The following is a 19,224-nucleotide window of genomic DNA, read 5'->3' on the forward strand; positions in this document are numbered from 1 at the left end:
CCCAATTCACAAAGGAGGATCAAAGGCTGACACAAGTAATTATAGACCTGTGAGCTTAACTTCTGTTCCAGGAAAATTAATGGAGGCACTGGTCAATGAAGCACTGCAGGATCATTTAGACAAGACTTCAGTTATAGCTCAGACACAGCATGGTTTTGTTAAGGGGAAGTCTTGCCTGACAAACTTGATTTGATACTATGATGCAGTCACAAAAGAACTGGATGCAGGGAATAACTTTGATATTATATACTTGGATCTTAGAAAGGCTTTTGATACTGTTGCACATGGAAGACTGCTACACAAATTGGAGCAGTGTGACATTGGAGGCAAATTGCTGCTATGGATAAAGGGGTGGTTGAGGGGGAGAAGACAGAGAGTGGTAATCAATGGACACTGCTCATCGTGGACTAATGTTATTAGTGGAGTCCCTCAGGGCTCAGTGTTGGGTCCATTATTGTTTTCTGTATTTATAAATGATATTGATGATGGTATATCAAGCTTAATGTCCAAGTTTGCAGATGATACAAAGGTTGGCAGGGTTGTCAAGGACACTACTGACACTATGCTGCTGCAACAGGATCTGGAAAGGTTGAGCAGATGGGCTGAGAGGTGGCAAATGAAGTTTAACATTGACAAATGTAAAGTACTACACATGGGAAACAGCAACCCCAGAACAACGTATCAACTCTGTGGTACTACACTGACAGTGGTAGAGAATGAAAGGGACTTGGGGGTGATTGTGCAGGCAGATATGAAGTTCTCTGAGCAGTGCAGACGGGCTGCAAGAGTAGCTCATGGAGTATTGTCAATGATATACAGGAATTTTTCCAGCAGGGATAAGGAGGTGATTATTCCATTGTATAAGGCAATGGAATGTCAGGCCACACCTAGGCCACAATGAGGCCTCCAGACCTGTATACAGGTCTGGAGGCCTCATTTCAAGAAGGATGTAGAGCTGCTGGAACGAGTACAGAGAAGGGCAACAAGATTAGTGAATGGAACAAAGGGGTGCTCTTATGAAGAAAGGCTTAAGTTTTGCAAATTACAGTGTCTGGAGACTAGGCACCAGCGAGGTGATCTGATAGAGGTGTATAAAGCCTTGAATGGTTTAAGCATGCTCAATGCTGATGGGATTCTTCCTCTAGCTCAGAAAAATCACCTGAGAGGGCATAAATTCAAATTGAGGAAAGACAGATGTAGGATAGACGTGCAGAAATTTGCCTTTAGCCAGCGGGTGGTTGGTTGGTGGAACAGACTGCCATCCCTTGTGGTGGAGGTTGATAGCCTAAATAAGTTTAAGGCTCAGCTGGACAGGTATTTTGAACGAACAGAGGGGTGAAGTGGAAGTGGGGTTTTTTTTTTTTTTTTTTGGCTGATGCTGCATAAGCTTGCTTTCTTGCATCAAATGCCTCTACTAATGCTAATGCTAATGCTAATATTGGATTTGGAATATAGGGGCAGATATGACAATTTAGATAACCGGCTTTAACAGTATTTGGCAAGTTTGAAGTATTAAAAGTGAGTATTATGGTGCGTGGTGGAATGAGATTGCCATCCCTATGAGTCAGAATTCTCTTAGCTTGAATGAACTTTTGATCTTGCAGTTCTTTCACAAGATCCTCTTCCATTACATTCAACAGATCTCACTCAGATCAATTTTGGAACTATTTAGGGTTGTATGGGGAGATATTTTAATGGGAATTCCCCCAAATGTTGTAACCTTTAACAACACTCTGAATGTTTGAACTGTGTAGTTTTGACAAGTAAATCCCCTGATGGTAATCTTTTAACCATTTTAAGTGATCCCGCAGCATTTTCTAGAAATCTCTGTATTATATATGGAGAGAATTTGCTCACTGGTTGACTACTTAAGGAATGAATGATAAGGAAAGTTGGATACTCTGGTTGGTGGTTGTCTTTTTTTTTTTAAGTGCTTATGATGTGCATTACACTGATCAGAGTTATACCAATATGTGGTATTTGAGTTCAGAGGCTCTAATGCTGGATAATTTTCTTTATCCATGTCAGCTCCTTTTTGCCCTGGGAGATTAGCTTTTCCACTCAGGTTACTGGCTCTGCCACGGGGAGACAGGAGCAGTGCCATTTATGGACAAGCATAGAAGTTAGTAAAGTAATAAGAGTAAAGAAAAAGGTACTTTCAGCTTTTATACTTTTATAAAATAGAGTTAATTAACAGAAAGACTTATAAAATGAAATAAAATAAGGAAAAACTCAAGTCACTCTAGAAAATTGCACAGTAGAAATAGCACAGAAGATTGGTTGGCTTCAAGATTCACTTGGCACCCGGGGCTTGAAATTTATTTACTATGCTCTAGCATCAGTGTATAAGCAACTACACAAGGTTTGAGCTAAACATTTCCAGATTAGGCAATGAAATTAATTCAGACTTAAGGTAGCCATATTTTGGCATTGTCACCCTTAAAAGTTGTCACCCAGAATTTATACATCAGTCCCAATGCTTCTCCCACTATTTGAAGTATCTCTGGAACTTCTGTTTTTTTGTCTTTTTTTAATTGGATTTTCATTTTGGGGAATAGGACAAAGGAGAATATTAAGCGTAAGGGACCAGCACCATTTTGTTCTTGGCTAAAAACATCTGCCCTGATAAACTTGGATAGACTGGTGTACCAAGATGCAGAAGGCAATCCTGAGTGAACCATTTATCTAGGAATTTCTTCTGACATCCTCCCTCAAACACCTTAGGACCCCAATGTAGAAGATTTATAGCTTGGCCTGGCAGAAGGAACTCCTGATAAACAGTTCCCTCATTGTCAAAGAAAACAGCATACTCTTGGTATTTAACCTGACCTGCCTTGCCTATTTTTGATGCGAAGATGGGCTTTTCCACTGGAAAGATTGCTGTTAAATGATTCTTTTACTTTAGTTACTTTTATTAAAAACAAATTGCTGCAAATAAATAAATTGGAAATAGTAATCATTTCTGAAAAAAAAGATGGAATAAAATGCAATTTATTTGCAATTTTGTTATACACAAACTCAGCTGTATAATACAGACTTTCTTGAATTAATATATGATTAATGAACTATATTATTACTTTAGGCACTCTTTACTCATGTATTACAAGTTATAGATCAATATTTTTTTGGACTTACATAGTGTTGAACAGTTCTTCAATGTCACTTCGAGGGCATATTTTATGATATAATTCATTAAATTTTTCAAGTGTAAATTCAGCGGTTTCTATGACATCCGTCTGAAAAAACAAAAGAGACAAAATTTCATTTATAACTATTATTTATACTATTACATTTATATGGTTCTAAATATATTTCCTAAAGTGGATTCCCTCTATTATTTTGACATGGTATTATGATAAAAATTCTTATTTCCATCACAAATCCTCCCCCACCTCCAACAATCCCATACAAGAAAGGCTGTGGCTAATGAAAATAAATATTCTAATTTACTGGCCAACCCTATTTGTCTGTACAGCCCTTCTTTACACTACTGCTTCGTTTTACCTGTAACATACGTTTACTTTCATTTTTCGTTTTTCAGTGTTTAACTGAACTAGTGTCATCAGTTAACTAGTTGGAAAGCAAGAAAAAACTTGTTAATAGGGGTCTACAACAGTCTGGTGCATATACATACAACCTATACGGCATATTTTTGTGTGCCACAGCTAGTACAAAAATTGCACACCTTTAACACACCATAATCTAAAAAAAAGAAATACAGTTCTCTTAATATATAAACAGGATTCTCCATTCAGTATTTTTTTAAAGGTGACCCACACAAAATATATAATACTTTAGTGACACGTACAGGTGAAGGTTGAGAAGACATGTTAACATAAAAATACTGGAAGTTTCTACGTAACTTGTAGCAGTGTAAACAGTGTCAGCAGAGGATTATAAACTATAAATTATAGCATTGCTAACGTGTTTTAATAATTTAACTTGTCACATAGATGTAATGTACAACAATAATAATATTAGTAGAGCTTTTAGAATTGGTGATTTGGTATAGATAGCTGGTGTGAGAGTTCGAACCGTGTGGATGACAACATATATTTAACTTTATTATCTATTATAAATACTTCAATTTTACAGATGTAACGTTTTAACTTAGTACATATAACTTAAACTTGATAGGAGACACAAAATTAATATAACATAATTCGGAAGGAGATAAAACACAATAATGAAATATATATATATATAAAGTATTATTATTACTGCATTGGGATAGAAGTTTAGTGTAATATTTTTAATTGTATTAAATTTATATTTGAAATATATTAAAATTGAATCGAAATCATGCCTCAGAACAGAGCAGCAAAGCAAAAGGCTCAAGGTAGTGGGAGTGATGTGGCTCAGAGGAGAACTGAGGGGGTTGGTTGTCCTATGAATCACAGCCTTTTGAAATGTACTGCTTGTTTGATGTTTGTGAATCAATCAGGAATGACACATGATATTGCCAAGGGGAACGTCTTTGTGTGTGCGCAATGTAAGGAGCGTGAGGAAATGATGCACCAACTCAGCATTGATATGGGCCTTTATGAGAGCTTGAAGAACAGGGTAGATGCCCTCGAAGGACTTAAATTGGGGGACCCATCAAGCTCTCAGCTGCCCACATCAACACCAAACCTTGCACTTAAACATGCAATCCCCAAGGCAGAATGCCCTGGTCCCACAGCAACTATTGTTGTCAGTGACTCTTGTCAGAGAAACGGGAAATATACTGTGCAAAAAGGATAGATGGAACAGGACCAGGGTATGTCTGCCAGGGGAAAAAATTTATGACATTGTAGAGCAGCTATAATCTTTTAAGGGCGCAGAAGATGATATTGTTGTATACGTTTGCACCAATGATACTAAGAGTAGGAGACATAGCAAACACAACCAATGTCACTCTGAAGAAAAGGGAGGCAATGGCCACATGGTCCAAGGAAGCCTATGGCTTATGTTGCACCAGCCAAAAAAGGGAAAAAAATAAAAATAAATACAATAAAATTTAAAAATAATAATCAAAACAGAATAAAAATAATAATAAGAAAATTAAAAAAATACTAAATAATTAATAAGAGAAAAGGAAATAGACAACCTATGTGTTTCCCTCCTCCCATAGGTAATTATCCAACCGCCTTTTTGAATTTTCCCAAACTGTCAGCTTCTACCACCCATGTAGGTAACTTATTCCAGTAATTTATAACTTAATGGCTAAAATAAAACTTCCTGCAATCCAGTCTGAACATCTCCCCTTGTAACTTGAAATTATGGCCCCTAGTTCTACAATCATTTATAACTGTGAAAATTTTGCCCTCATTCATTTTACTTATGCCTCTCAGAGCCTTAAACACCTCAATGAAGTCTCCTCTTAGGTGCTTAGTTCCCAAGCTCTGCAACCCACATATTCAGTCTTTCCTCATATGGACACCTTTTGCCGATCTCACCAGGAGAGTTACCCATCTTTGGACACTATCAAGAAGCACAGTGTCTTTCTTTAGGTGCGGTCTCCATACTTGAACAGAGTATTCCAAATGTAGTCTAACAATAGCCTTATATAATGGAATTATGACATCCTTATCTCTAAAAGCAATTGTTCAATAAATCATCGAAAGGACACCATGTGCCTTCCTTGCAACCTGTCTACAACGCTCGGAGAACTTCATGTCTGACCTTATCGTAACATCCAAGTCCCTTTCCTCCACTACCGCCGACCGGGCTAGCCAGGTGGGTAAAGTGCCTGCCTGGAAACCCAAAGGTCGTGGGTTCGAATCCTGCCTTGGGCTTGGATCAAAGTACTGCAAAAAACCTTGGGAGGTGCACTATGGCCACAGAAGCCAATGCGCCAACAACTACAAAAAAATTCCTCCACTACCAGCTTTAGTTCAACTCCGCCAAGTGTATAAGTTATTTTACGGTTACTGTTCTCCAGGTGTAATACCATACACTTTGCTAGATTAACTTCATGCCATTTTTCTGACCATCTCTGAAGTCTGTCTAGGTCACTCTGAAGAAGCTATGCTTGGCGGTGATCATTAACTACTCTACCAATCTTTATATCATCTTCAAATTTAGACATCACAAGTTATATGCTTTTATCAATGTCATTTATGAAAATCAAAAACAAGTGGTCCTAATACTGATCCTTGGGGAACCACCTTCTTACATCAACCCAATCTAAGCAATAACCATTCATCACAACCCTCTGCCTCCTGCCCTGAAGCCATCCAGTTTTCCATCTAAGGATTTTCCCTATGATTACAAGCTGTTCGAGCTTATAAGACTGCTCATGTGGGACTGAGTCAAATGCTTTGCTGAAATGCAAATAAACAATGTCAAAATTTTTCCCTAAGTCCAGCTCTTGAGTGACCCTGTAAAAATAGCTAACCAGATTAGTTAAACATGATTTTACCATTACAGAACCATGCTCATTATCCTTCAGAATTCCATTTCTATCTAAATTTCACCCTTGAAGATTTTAGATGGAAATTTTAGCATTACCATTAGCATTAGTAGAGGCATATGATGCAAGAAAGCAAGCTTATGCAGTATCAGCCAAAAAAAAAAAAAAAAAACCTTCCACTTCACCCCTCCATTCGTTCGAAATACCTGTCCAGCTGAGCCTTAAATTTATTTAGGCTATCAATTTCCACAACAAGGGATGGAAGTTTGTTCCACCAACCAACTACCCGCTGGCTAAAGGCAAATTTCCGCACATCTATCCTACATCTGTCTTTCCTCAATTTGAATTTATGCCCTCTCAGGTGATTATTCTCAGCAAGAGGAAGAATCCCATCAGCATTGAGCATGCTCAAACCATTCAAGGCTTTATACACCTCTATCAGATCACCTCGCCGGTGCCTAGTCTCCAAACACTGTAATTTGCAAAACTTAAGCCTTTCTTTGTAAGAGCAACCCTTTGTTCCATTCACTAATCTTGTTGCACTTCTCTGTACTCGTTCCAGCAACTCTACATTCTTCTTGAAATGAGGCCTCCAGACCTGTATACAGTACTCAAGGTGTGGTCTGACCATTGCCTTATACAAGGGAATAATCACCTCCTTATCCCTGATAGAAAAATTCCTGTATATATCATTGACAAGACACCATGAGCTACTCTTGCAGCCCATCTGCACTGCTCAGAGAACTTCATATCTGCCTGCACAATTACCCCCAGGTCCTTTTCATTCTCTACCACTGTCAGTGTAATACCACAGAGTTGATACGTTGCTCTGGGGTTGCTGTTTCCCATATGTAGTACTTTACATTTGTCAATGTTAAACTTCATTTGCCACCTCTCAGCCCATCTGCTCAACTTTTCCAGATCCTGTTGCAGCAGCAGCATAGCATCAGTAGTGTCCTTAACAACCCTGCCAACCTTTGTATCGTCTGCAAACTTGGACATTAAGCTTGATATACCATCATCAATATTATTTATAAATACAGAAAACAATAATGGACTCAACACTGAACCCTGAGGGACTCCACTAATAACATTAGTCCATGATGAGCAGTGTCCATTGATTACCACTCGCTGTCTTCTCCCCCTCAACCACCCCTTTATCCATAGCAGCAATTTGCCTCCAATGCCACACTGCTACAATTTGTGCAGCAGTCTTCCATGTGCAACAGTATCAAAAGCCTTTCTAAGATCCAAGTATATATTATCAAAGTTATTCCCTGCATCCAGTTCTTTTGTGACTACATCATAGTATCCAATCAAATTGGTCAGACAAGACCTGCCCTTAACAAAACCATGCCGTGTCTGAGCTATAACTGAAGTCTTGTCTAGATGATCCTGCAGTGCTTCTTTAACCAGTGCCTCCATTAATTTTCCTGGAGCAGAAGTTAAACTCACAGCCTTTGATCCTCCTTTGTGAATTGGGGTCACATTTGCACATCTCCAGTCTATGGGTACCTCCCCTGAGTCCAAGGAAGCTCTCATAATTATGGCTAAGGGTTTGCTTACTTCCTTTGCTGCCTCCTTTAATATAACTGGATAGATCCCATCCACCCCAGGTGCCTTTCTTGTGTTTATCTTCAACAATTTCTCCTCCACTTTACTCTCAGTTATTACAAGATTATTTTTGTGAATATTTTCTTCTGGGAAGAAATACTGAATTAGAACTACACAGTATAAAATACTGTTTATTCATGCTGTTTTATATAAAAGTATAAATCCAAAAATAAATACATTTTGAACATCAGATTTCAACTAGTCTTTTTTTTTTCTTTTGTTAGAAATGTACTACATGGGGAAGACTTGACTGTTTTAGTGAAAGTAATGCTGGACTGTAAAGAGTTAATAAATACTGAAAATAACAATGGTCCAAGCACTGACATGAAGGACTCCACTAATAACACTTGTCCAAGAAGAGCAATTGATAACCACTCCTTGTCTTCTCCCCCTGAAAATCCCTTTATTCACAGAAGTAACTTGCTCCTAATGCAACACTGCTCCAATTTGTATAGCAGTCTTCCATGTGGAACAGTGTTAAAAGCTTTAATGAAGTTTAGGTATAATGATGTCAAAATTATTTTTTGCATCCAGTTACTTTGTTACTCGATCATAGTAGGTAATCAGATTAGTCAGAAGAGCTTCCCTTAACAAATTCACTTCCATATAACTGCATTATTGCTATAATCCTGCATTGTTGCTTTAACCAATGAGTCCATTATTTTTGCTGGAACAGAAGTCAATGACCCCCCCCCCATCCTTTGTGAGATAGGAGAGATGTTGTTGTTTTTATTTGGTTTTTAGGAGCATTAACAACTAAGGCCATTTGCTCCTGGGATATGAGGTGGTCATTCACTGACCTTTCCACATCCTCCATATTTGGTGGTCACGGGCTCGAACCCCATCTCAAGAAGCATGTGCTATGCACTGCCGCTCCTGCCCACCTGGCTATGGAGGTGCCGATAGGAGAGACATTTGCATATCTCCAACCTATTGGTACTTTCCTCAAATCTAAGATTGCTTCCAAAAATTATGGTCTAAGATTTACCTGAGTACAATTGGAAAGATTTCATTAGCACCGTGTGTTCCATTTAATATTAGTTTCAGCAGTTTCTCTTCCACTTTATTTCAGTTATCTAAAATCATTCACTGCTGAGTTATAACTTCATATACTTCTGGTATTTATATCTCTAAAACTTCAAGTGTAAATACAGATGCAAAATATTTATTCAGTTTTGTCTGAACTCTTGTGCCATTCATATTTAATGGACCAATGTGGTTTGTCCCTTTTCTTCTAGTGCTGACATAAGAAAAGAATTCCTTGCTACTTTTCTTTGCATTCTTAACCTAAGACTTCTTGAAATCTGCCTCAGCTTTCCTTACCCTCACTTTGTGACTTGTTAAACAGACTACTTACTATTTATTGTATGTTTCTGTGACCCCCTGTTAAGACTGATCAACAAAATGAATCAACTTTATTATATACATAGAATTGCAATGGATATTTAATGCAAAAATTAAAAAATAAATACAAGCAGATGTTAAGCACATTACTGCATTAGATGATCAAGGAAAACATTCTATTTCTATCAAAGATTGATTAAACTTAGTCTTATGTCCACAGTGATTATGCACAGTTCAGCCTAAGTTGCCAAAACCTTTTTAAACCTCAGGAATTTGCTGTATTTGTTATGTGGTTAGTCTTTTCTTTTAAAAAATCTTAATAAAATTATTCCTATTATATTGCACATACATGGGATATGAGACACTAGAGCACATACATGGTACCATGCAACTTTTGGCTATTCCCAAAACTGAAACAAGACATGAAGGGAAAATTTTGTTATTTTTATTTTTATTAATAACAAGATACACAACAGGTAACCATTAACAGTGTATCTGAGATGATGTGAGTTGATTCAAGAAAAGTTTAACCAAGAAATCTGATCAAACAAAACAGACCACCTAAAAGCATTCACAAAAGAAGATTTCAAAAAAATGTTTTTCTTCAGCGGCATTTTACATGACAGAATGAGATTATATTGAAGAATATTAACAATGTAAACATTCACCATTCAATAAAATAAATTTTTTTGCAACATACATCAAACTTTTTGATCAAACTTTATATTTTTTTAACATATTTTGTAAAGGATAGAAGCCAAGAATTAGCCAGCTTTTTAATAAATCAGAGGAAAATCATTCTAAAGTCAGGTAGTTTCTCCTCCAAGTGGATTAAAAATCCCATGATGTACATTGTGTGTCATGACACAATTAATGTGTTAAATGCATTTTATTTCACTATAAAAAATATAGTTTAAACAGTATTCATTAGAGCACTATAAAATGCACATCAAATATTTTTAAGTCTTTTTATTGTTCAATCCTCTAAAACTATCAATTTTATTGTTATATTATATTTATGTTATATGTTATATATATGTTTGTTATAAGTTTTTCATTTGTTTTCTTGCTGTTTCTGCAGGATATAGGTAATGTAGTTTTTCACTTGCTGAGTATTAATACTTTAGATATTGAATATTTTAATTCCTAATTAATTCTTATCTTTCTTCCTTTTCAAAAATTGGCATTTTTTTTATATTCTATGTCTCAAGGGATTTCCCATTGATTTCATATATTATTTGCTTTTTCAGATACTTTACTACAGTTAATAAGAGCTAGTCATGTTATATTATAGTATATATATATATATATATATATATATATATATATTGATATATATATACACTCAGTGATCACTGAATTATGACCCTCATCCGTAATGAACTATACCACATAGATTGCAGTATAAAAAACTGAACAACTTCGTACGCTAGAGCAGTAGTAATTTGCATCTGGCCATGCAAGTTAATTTTTTAAAGTGAAAAAGCAGCAGTTATGGGATGTAGTGTAGATATCTCAGAGTTTCAAAAGTCTTTTTATTGTTCAATCCTCTAAAACTATCATGTTTGCGGATGTGCAGGTGATGCTTCAATATTGGAAATGGAATTCTTGTTGGTTGCTCACAGCCCATATAACTGCATTATTTCTGTGGTTAAGGTGTAAAAAAAATGGTCTAATGGGCAAAACTGCCTCCCAGAAACAGGACAGTAAAGGACTATGCAAGGTGCACGTTCATGGTGAGTGAAGGGAGCAGCACATTGTACGGACTCAATGGCAGGTCACTGTGCGACATTTGACCACAATATATGAGAAATACAAGGACAGTCAAACACCAATGCACTGCACACTCAAACATATCAGGATCCATCACAGATGACCCAAGAGACACCCTGTCTCACCAATTATCATCATCAATGGCAAATGCTGTGGTGTCAACAACAACTGGTTGGACACTGGAGGACTGGAAATGAGTGTGCTGGTCAGATGAGTCCAAATGTCTGGTGCAACATGGCAATAGATGCATTTGTGTGTGGTGAAAGCAACAAGTCCATAGACCCATTGTGGATGGTGCCCACTACCCAGGCAGGTAGCTGTGGTTGCTTAATATGAGGCATGTTTTGCTGACAAGATCTAGGACCCATGGTGCATATAGACTAAAGTTTCACTGATGAGGTCTACCAGCAGCTTTTATGAGACCACATACACCCTGCCACGTTGCATTTTTTTCCCGGATAAAAACTGGGATCTTCCAAGACGTTAATGCACCACGCCATCAGGCCTGCACTCTCTGCACAAGTGGTTTGAGGAACACAGTGATGATAACACTCATACTGTTTAGCCTCCAAACTTGCCTGACCTTAATCCAACTGAACACACCCCTGTGAGATGTTTGGGAATGGGAAGTGAGGCATATGGATACACAACCATCATCTATTCCGACAGTGTGAAAAGCCTTGCAGGTAGCATGGCTGTAGATCCCTACAGACATCTTCAGATGGAGCCAATGCCTAGGCAAATAGCAGCTGTTATTTGTGTGAATGGTAACTCAACACTGTATTAGGCAGGTGGTCATAATTCAGTGATCGCTGAGTGTATATATGCTATTATTTCGTTTTGTTTTAATGCCTTTTCTTGCCTGATCTGCACATTTTAATTTGCTTTTCTTTTTTCTTTGTTTGGCTTTTGTACAAAAACTATTGCATATTATTTATAATAATACAACTATTATAGCTTAATATTCTTATATTTTGACATTACATTATTTCTAGCAATACTCTTTTACATTTTAGGCAAAGCTTTTCTTGTTATTTGCACATCAAAGTTATTATTGTATTGTTAGGAAAGGTTATACTTTTGTTTTCATTATAGCTCTTAGGAGTGTGTTCTCTCTCTCTCTCTCTCTATATATATATATATATATATATAATTCTGTCACTTTATTGGGTATATTTTCATCTTATTCTCATTTAGTTTCATTTAATTGAGTTTGCATTTTCAATGATAGCTCTATGCCTTACTGAAATACCAAGATCCCACTTCATGGATCAGGCAGTTATGCTCCTGGTATGCCTGAGTACCATTGCTAAATACTTCGATCTTCTCTTTATATCTGCATCTGTCATATTCTCAATTTTTATGCCCCGTGAATTGGGGTAGTATTTCTTCCCTCACTTCACCATTTTTAGCCTTGGCTTATTTCTTGCCCTCTGTTTGCTCCCCATCCCTCTCGTCTTATATATGTAATTTGTGTATATATTTGTTCAGTCTGCTATCTGTTGGGCTAGCTGTTATTCTGCCAGTATGTTTCTAAATTTTAATAAATTTTTTACTTTTTATCAATACTTTTTACTTTTTATCTCATCTCTCTAATTCTAGCCTTTGACATTTTATTAGGTCTTTCAATTACTGGTAGATGGCAATCAGAAACAGATAGCTATCACTGATTATTATTTGGATGTATTCAATGGTGCTAGCCCTTGATAATGTACCATACAATGTATCCTAATATGATAATTAGCTATAATAGTTTTAATATTAGTCGATATTTTTATTTTTATTATTATTATTTATTGTTTTTAGGCTTCTCTTTTATTTATAGCTTAGGGCACACAACTTTCCATGCAACCCATTTTCGAATTTTTTATAGCTTAAATTTTCCATATTCTATATTCTCTAATATCACAGTTGGATGTAATGTTTAATTGTTTATTCGATGACATTAATCATTTCTGTTAAGTTTAAATTTACTTTATATAACATTATTCTTCATTCATACACCTTTTCCCAATTTCTTGAACTGCTGGTTTAATGCTGTCCACATATTAGATTCTTTCATGTTCAAAATAAATGGTAGTCATTCTCTGTAGTCTTGATTGGCAAAAGTCATATTAAAGTTTTATTCAACCAGTCCTCCTTTCTGAGGCAAGGGACACCTAGGTCCCAGACTAGAGTCAGGACTAGACACCTGTATCTCCCAAGACTAGAGTCCAGGGAGATACAGTGTGTCCAGGGAGATACAGGAGAAGCAGTGTTCTCCAGTAATCTGACACTTTTTCTACTATTGCATTTGATATGAAATTACAGAATGCTGTAAAAGGATTACTGTATCAGCTTCACTATTATTTTCTTTGGGACCTTGAAAAAAATGGACAAAGTTTCTTGATGGATTTTTTAAATACTGCCAATAGGAAATAACAGTTTTGTTTTTTTTTTTAGAAACATTATTGAAAAAGATTGTTTCATATAAAAATAAGTTACAAAATTTAAATACTATTATCATTTTATATAAATTGATGCCACATGGAGAGAGAAAAAGAACACTATTAATATGAGAATAAATGTATGCTCAGTTGGTATGCTACCGTTTTGTATATTTTATAACCCAAAATATTCTAAGATAGGCAGGGATAGAGGGATAGGCAGACAGAAAGATTTTAGTTTCTTTCTGTTAAGATTCTCTTAGAATCAAATCATCCTTCAGCTTAACTGAAAGTCTTATTTATATATATCAACATAAATTCATTTTTCATTTCATTAGTAATTAGTTGAATAAAACTATAAAAAAATCACACCTTACTGTTCGGAAGACCAACTTCTCCTATATACTGATAAACCAATTTCTCTGTCTTTCCTGAAGCAAATGTTTGAGCTATTCTGCATTATTGAAAAGAAAACAATTACTAACAAATAATATCTAAAGCAAATTATGTATTATAAAAAATATGTTTAACAGTCCCAGTAGCACTGGTTAGCAGTGGCTTTGTTATTTTTATATTTACAGGTGTTTTATACTTTTATCTTTCATCAAGAAATAAACTATTCAAACACTTTACACATCATGATAAATAATTTTAATAAACACATATCACACCATAAAGGACCCTTTAGTGGGTCCTTGTTCACATAATGAGTCAAATAAAGGAAAAAATTTGCCTTTCTCAAAATGTTGACATTATATCTTAAGAGGCATCTCCAACTGAATGCCTAGTAGCCTCTTGTTCCCCAGCCCTCCCCCATGCACTATTAGTCAAAACTTAATTTTACTGTTTAAAAGCCTGTTCCACAATTCCCCTATATTTCTCCTCTTGTTTCTGTTTAAAGCCACCTGGTTAAATGACTTAGTGTAAAAGGCTTCTTTAATTTTTCTCTTTTGAAGGGCCCCCCCCTAGCAAATTTCTTATCACTATATGCCTGAATGCATTCCAACATATGCTTTCAGTTCTTTTGCGTTCCCTTTGGCTACATGTTCAGTGTATTCATCTATGCATGTTTCAGATCTTCTTCCAATCTCACTTGCGTACACTTTGCCACATTTACACATATTGATATCATAATTTTAATAACATAGACTTGAATTTTAGGAAAGCTTTTGATACTGTTGCACATGAAAGACTACTGTACAAATTGGAGCAGTATGGCATTAAGAGCAATTTGCTGCTATGGATAAAGGGGAGTCTAGGAAGTTTATCGCCCGCAATTCACCGCCGGCAATTAATCACTAACAGTTTACTGCCACGTCAGTTTATTGCATAAACTGACACGGCAGTAAACTGAACTGAATGGTAAACTGACTGAACAGGCATAAACAATTTATAGCCTACAAATGATCGTTAGCATATTTTATCGCCAGGCAATACATATAATTTATATAAATTTATTGGTCATTTTAAATTGAAAATAAGGTTTTTTCTATAGGTGTTATTTAAGAATTAAGTGCAGCTAAAAATGGAAGTTATATGCCAGGTATACATACATACCATTGCAGGTGCTTTAATTTAATTGCCTGTTATTTTCCAAACTTGAAATTAGGTAGGTACCTACTTAATCCCTTTAACTTTAGTATGTTTTAGGGAAGTGGGGGTAGGGCGTGCCGATTAGGGAGGTACTTATATGTTTATAATCTCTTACAATCCTTTTGAGTTTGTGAACGCATCATATCAGTGGAATTTTTGAAATCAGAAAAAGTAAAACCGAAATTGTGCTTTAGTGGACATTTGTTTTATAAAGACAGGCAAAATGAAAAAAAATTCATTGGAACTGTCAAAATTACCGAAAAACCAAATCTGCTGCTCAAGTTACTATGGTAGATAACTCCATTGTTAAAACATGGAAGGAGCACAATCATTGTGGAGACGCAGCAGGAGTTGAGGCAGCACAACTTCTTGATACCATTCGAACTTATGCAGAAACAACTAATAATATGCCTCATAGTATTATTTCAAATGTTTCGAGAACCTGTAGCCAAGCAGCAGTCCCGAAGTTTCCAAGTGTAGATACAATGAAACGAACGATCCGAAATATAAGAAATCATAATTTTGATGGCCCAGTTCTTCCAACCCATCATAGAGACATAGTTTTTACAGAAGAATATAAAACATCATGCAATGAAGAATTGTTTCTACAATTTGATTCTGGACCCAAGGATAATCGTATGTTAATTTTCAGTACAAAAAGAAATTTGCAGTTGTTAGTGCAAAGTGAACACTGTTATGCATGGGACTTTCAAAACTGTTCCCTTACTTTTTTTATCAGCTGTATACGATACAGGGATTCAAGGACAAAATATTACTTCCATTAATTTATGCATTATTGCCTAACAAGTCTGAGGAAACGTATGTATCTCTACTACAGCAGCTGAAAGTATTGGAACCGGATATGTCCCCACAATCAATAACTATAGATTTTGAGACAGCAATGATGAATGCTTGCAGAAGAGTTTTTCCTGACGCTTCACAACAGGGTTGTTTTTTCCACTTTTCCCAATATATTTTTCTTTTCATTCAGAATAATGGATTGAAACAACGCTATGAAACTGATGCTAATTTTGCTTTAAATATGCAAATTTTGGCATATTTAAAGCCAAAATTAGCATATTGCATTTGTGCCCACTCCTATTGTGACGGTCGTTTTTGAACATTTGTGTGAAAATGGTGTTTTTCCTCCAGAATCGCAAGAAGTTGTTGATTATTTTGAGGATATATGGATTGGACGCCCAACCAGACGACATCTTCGTTGACCACCAAAGTATTCCCATGAAATGTGGAACATACACCAGCTTGTTCTTGAAGGATTACCAAGAACGAATAATTCTGTTGAAGGGTGGCATAGAAGATTTGAGGAACAAGTCGCTGCTTATCATCCCAACATTTGGAAATTTATTGATTGCATTAAAAAAGAACAAAGTATTAACGAAATGCGCATTGAACAATAATTAAGTGGAAGTGATCTGGGCAACAAAAAAAAAGAAGTATCGCGATTGTGATGAATGAATTAAAAGGCTTGTTAGTGCATACAATGAATGGGGTGATACTGTTGATTATCTAAGAGGTATAGCGCATAATATTTCTTATTAATAATGTACATACTGTGTTTTAAATATTATAGTTTCTTAGTAATTAATTATCCCAACATGACTGATTCTGAAGACTGCATAAACATTCATTTTGAATTTTTGCATTGTACTATGACAAAGCTAATGTTATAATTAGTTCAGTTTAAAATTAACCAATTGTTATATTGTTTAAATAATGGATTTTTTACTATTTTTGTGATACATGTAACTATTAAAACACATAATGTACCTATTAAATTACATATTTCCATACATGTGTTTTTTTATTTCCGTACTATTCCCTCATAGTCCATAGAATTCAAAAATATGCTAATCATAGCTTAAGGCAGAAACTTAAACACATCTCATTGCTTCTAGACGGTAAAATATGCTAGCGATCATTTGTAGGCTATAAATTGTTTATGCGATAAACTGATGCGGTGGTAAACTGCTAGCGATTAATTGCTGGTGGTAAATTGCGGGCGATAAATTTTCCGGACCCCGGATAAAGAGATGGTTGAGTGGGAGAAGACAGAGAGTGGTAATCAATGGACACGTTCTTTGAGGACTAATGTTATTAGTGGAGTCCCCCAGGGTTCAGTGCTGGGCCCATTGTTGTTTTGTGTATTTATTAATGATACTGATGAAGGTATATATTAGGGTTAATCTTCAATTTTGCAGATGGTATGAAGGTTGGCAGAGTTGTTAACCACAGTAATGACAGTACACTACTGCAACAGGATCAAGAAAAGTTTGAAGATGGGCTGAGAGGTGGCAACTGAAGTTTAACATCGACAAACGTAAAGTAATGCATATGGGAAGCAATAACTCAGAGTAACGTACCAATGTTGTTCTACACTCAGGGTAGTGGAGAATGAAAAGGACCTGGGGGTAATTGTGCAGTCAGATATGAAGTTTCTGAGCTGTCCTAGCAGACAGGCTGCTAGGACAGCTCATGGGGTATTGTCAATGATATACAAGAATTTTGCTAATAGGGATAAGGAAGCAATTATCTCTTGGTATAAGGGTTGCTCTTACCAGGAAAGGCTTAAGTTCTATAAATTGCAGTTCGAGGCTAGCCACCTACAAGGTGATCTGATTGAGGTGTATAAGGCCTTGAATGGCGTGTCATTGAGCAAGTTCAGTGCTGATGGGATTCTTCCTCTTGCTCAGATTACACAACAGAGGGTGCATAAATTCAAATTGAGGAAATACAGTTATAGAACAGATGTGTGGAAATTTGCATTTAGCCAGTGGGCGGTTGATTACTGGAACAAACTTTCATCTATCATTGTGGAAGTTGACAGCTTAAATAAATTCAAGGCAGAACTAGACAAATGTTTGGGGTGAATGGCCAGGTGAAATGGGAAGGGCTTTTTTTTTTTTTTTTTTGGCTGATGCTGTATAAGCTGGCTTTCTTGCATCATATGCCTCTACTAATGCTAATGCTAATATTTTTGTATATTATATGCTTTCTGTTATGCTATGGATGGTGCCACATCTTCGAACCAGCTTTCCATCTTATTAATTGGCTTAAAGATCACCTCAAGTCTCTTTCACAATTTTTTTTTTTTTTTTTTTTACCAATAACTTTTACGTTCAGAATTACTATAGCTCTTTTATAATCCATATTGTGTAGTATGTTATTGTTTATGATGTTCATATATATTTCTAAGATTTTCTTGATTATATTACATGGACACTCATTACTTAATAATAATCCACTAATATTGCTGATTTCCATTGTGATTTTTTTTCATTGTTATTACAAATTTTCAAACATTTATTCATTAAATGTTTTGATAATACTTTAATTTTGTTGCTTAATTTGTCGGCACAAATATAACCTGTCTTTTTCTTTATTCACTAGCACATCTAAGAAAAGCAGGCTATTATTGGCCTCAATCAGTTAACCTATTGGCCTCAAGAGTTAACTTAATGGTCTAACGAATACTGTTTAAATATTCTCTGAATTTATGTAATTTTTCTTGTCCATGTGCACAAATAATGAACGCATCATCCATGAAATGGACCCATGAAGAAAGCATTAATCAATATCACACTTTTAACTTTTTCAGATTTATTATCTTCAGTTTCAATGAGCTTGTTACATTTTTATTTTATTTCATTTCTTTGTTAAAACCTCACTTACCCATTTCATATGTTATTTAGGATTAGGCGCCACAGGTGGCGCCTAATCCTAAATACTATGCCACTATATAAAATAGGCAGATGGGCTGAAAAAGGGCAATTAAAGTTTAACAAAAATAAATACAAGATAATGCATTTGGGCAGCAATAATCCCAAAATAACAATACTATTTATCAGTTTAGTAATGCCAAGCTCAAAGGAACTGAGAATGCAAAGCACATGGTCCAATGTAAAGTTCTCTGCCCAAAGAAGATAGGCTGATAGAACAACTCATGAGGTTCTGTCAATGATACACAAGAACTTTCAAGGACAGTAAGTTCCTGTATATCACTGACAGAATTCCATGAGCCTCCTGTGTTCCTCCTTGGATTACACTGATCAACAAATTTTC

General features: G+C 35.8%; 1 protein-coding gene across 1 annotated transcript in view; it reads right to left on the reverse strand.

Moving 5' to 3' along the window:
* LOC150088409 (1-phosphatidylinositol 4,5-bisphosphate phosphodiesterase-like) overlaps positions 1-19,224 on the reverse strand; it is a 754,578-nt gene that overhangs the window by 604,130 nt on the left and 131,224 nt on the right. Inside the window, exons 8-9 of the mRNA XM_090370149.1 lie at positions 13,924-14,005; positions 3,136-3,236 (exon numbers count right to left, since the gene is read on the reverse strand). Coding sequence (XP_090226275.1) covers positions 3,136-3,236; positions 13,924-14,005 — 183 coding nt within the window. The remainder of the gene's footprint in view (positions 1-3,135; positions 3,237-13,923; positions 14,006-19,224) is intronic.

Source organism: Mastigoproctus giganteus, chromosome 3 (genome assembly GCF_048544385.1).
Source record: "Mastigoproctus giganteus isolate SK-2022 chromosome 3, ASM4854438v1, whole genome shotgun sequence".
Lineage (NCBI taxonomy): Eukaryota > Metazoa > Arthropoda > Arachnida > Uropygi > Thelyphonidae > Mastigoproctus > Mastigoproctus giganteus.